The 2124-nt window shown below is 44.4% G+C and overlaps 1 protein-coding gene across 1 annotated transcript; it reads left to right on the top strand.

Moving 5' to 3' along the window:
• The first annotated feature begins 353 nt into the window (after positions 1 to 353).
• LOC133928034 (22 kDa alpha-zein 14-like) lies at positions 354 to 944 on the top strand. Its single transcript, XM_062374325.1, has one exon. It carries the CDS (start codon positions 354 to 356, stop codon positions 942 to 944), a length of 591 nt encoding a protein of 196 aa, XP_062230309.1.
• The last annotated feature ends 1180 nt before the right edge of the window (positions 945 to 2124 follow it).

Genomic DNA, 2124 nt, shown 5'->3' with positions numbered 1-2124 from the left:
TCCTATACTTACAAGAAAAGGGATCAGGAGATGTCGAAATCGACTAGATACCATGTCATCTCTAGCTTATCTAGCCTATAACATGAGTTCCAGCAATGGCCAACACCTTGTGGAGCTACATGATCACTCGTGTGTATAAATAGGGCCCAAATCAGTCCTTTGTCTATCACTCATACCATTGACAACGAGTAGCAAGGTAGAAAGTGAAATACACCTCCAAAATCTCAAAACCAATGGCAGCCAAGATAATTGTGTTGTTTTCTTTCCTTGCTCTTTCGATAAGTGTCACTTCCGCTGTTACATTTCCGCGATACTTCCCATCGGTGAGTGTTTTGGGAGCGACACACCCATCTATGCAATACAACATACTACAGAATGAGCTCACTGTAGGCATCTCTCCCTCATCAGCTGTGATCATCCAACAACAACTGGACTTCCTACGTCAGCAAAATTTGGCGCATCTGACAATACAGGACATTGCAGCGCAGCAGCAGCTCTTCAACCCACAGGCCCCAGTGAACCCTGCGGCCAACTGGCGGCGGCAGCAGCTCTACAACCTGCTGGCCATGGCAAGCACCACCACCTACTTGCAGCAGCAACAGCAGCAGGAGATCTTCAACCAAGTTGCTGTGGTGAGCCCCAAAGCCAACTTGCAGCAACAGCAGCAGCAGCAAATCCTTAGCCAACTTGCATTGGTGAGCTCCATCGCCTACTGGCAGCAACAACAGAAGCAGGAGCAGCAACAACAACTCTTTAACCAACTAGCCACGGCGAGCCTCGTCGCCTACAGCCAGCAGCAGCAGCAACAACAACTCTTTAACCCACTAGCCCTAGTGAGCCCCATTGCTTACTGGCAACAAGAGCAGCAACTCTTCAACCCACAAGCCTTGGCGACCCCCGCTGCCTATAGGCAGCAAATCTTTGCTAGTGGTGCCTCCCTCTAGATTATATATGAGTTGTAATCTAATAATAAGTTTCACATGTTTGGGCATGTGACTAATTAGAAATAAGAAATAAGAAAAGTATTGGATAAGATATGGCATCCTTTGATCTTTTTTATGCAAGTATGTTTCGTAATTGTCTGTGCCATAAAATTAAGAATGAAAAACTATAAATCAGATATATAGACCTAAGATAGATTGGAATAAGTATATATTACACATACAAATCTTGTGAGGTGGGTGTTACTGGGTACCTCTAAACCATCTAGCCTTCAGTATGTCTAAATTTTCACATGGTTATATATATTGTTGCCAAGCGTCCAAGCCTAGTAGTTGTAGAGAGACATCACCATTGGAAGGCCATATACGTGCCAGAGAGGTGGCCCGAAGAGGTCCGCAGCCTCTGGGAATAAGGCCTCTGTTGATAGCAAAAAATGGCATGACCAGGTTTTTTGTATATACCGGATAGTCCGTGATCAATGCCGTGTCATCACTGGACAATCCGATGCTTATAGTTCGATTTCGGCCAAAAGAAATGCTTTTTGAAAAAAATAGTCCGATGAGGGGCTCATTGAACGCTGGACTATCTGGTGCTTATAGTTGGAATTTGGTGCCGTAAAACATGCCCTTTGTATAAAATAGTCTGGTGAATGATACAGTGAAAACGCCGGACTATCCGGTATGTAGAAGATCAATTTGTGTCGAAAATTTGCTTTGTGGAAGAAATAGTCCGGTGGAGATTCCGGGGTATCACTGGACTATCCAGTGTGTTGAAGGTAAATTTGCACCAAAAACTTGCTCGCTGGAAGAAATGGTTCGGTGGAGATTCCAGGGTACCACCTGACTATCTGGTGAGAAGAAGAAGGTTTTTAGCCGAAAAATGTTCTCTGGTGAAAATTGTCCGAAGAGTTCTTTGATGATCGTCAGATCATCTGGTGTGTTCAAAAGGAAAACTTTGCAAAAATTTGCTCTCTGCAAATATTGGTCCGGTGACATGCTCCAGTGAGTATAAACATGACGTCGAAATATACGGTGTGTGTAAGACCGAGTCTTAGTGTTTCGGCCGAGTCAACTCACCGGGTGGTCCGGTGTATTGGAGTTTGTTCTCATTGGACCATCCAGTGTTTAGTCCGAAACTGAATCAAAGTGGATTTGTGGATTTGTTCGGATCTCTATCGTGATT

This window comes from Phragmites australis, chromosome 9, assembly GCF_958298935.1.
Source record: "Phragmites australis chromosome 9, lpPhrAust1.1, whole genome shotgun sequence".
NCBI lineage: Eukaryota > Viridiplantae > Streptophyta > Magnoliopsida > Poales > Poaceae > Phragmites > Phragmites australis.
The sequence above is the reverse complement of the archived record's forward strand: the minus strand, read 5'-3'. Positions and strand labels throughout refer to the sequence as shown.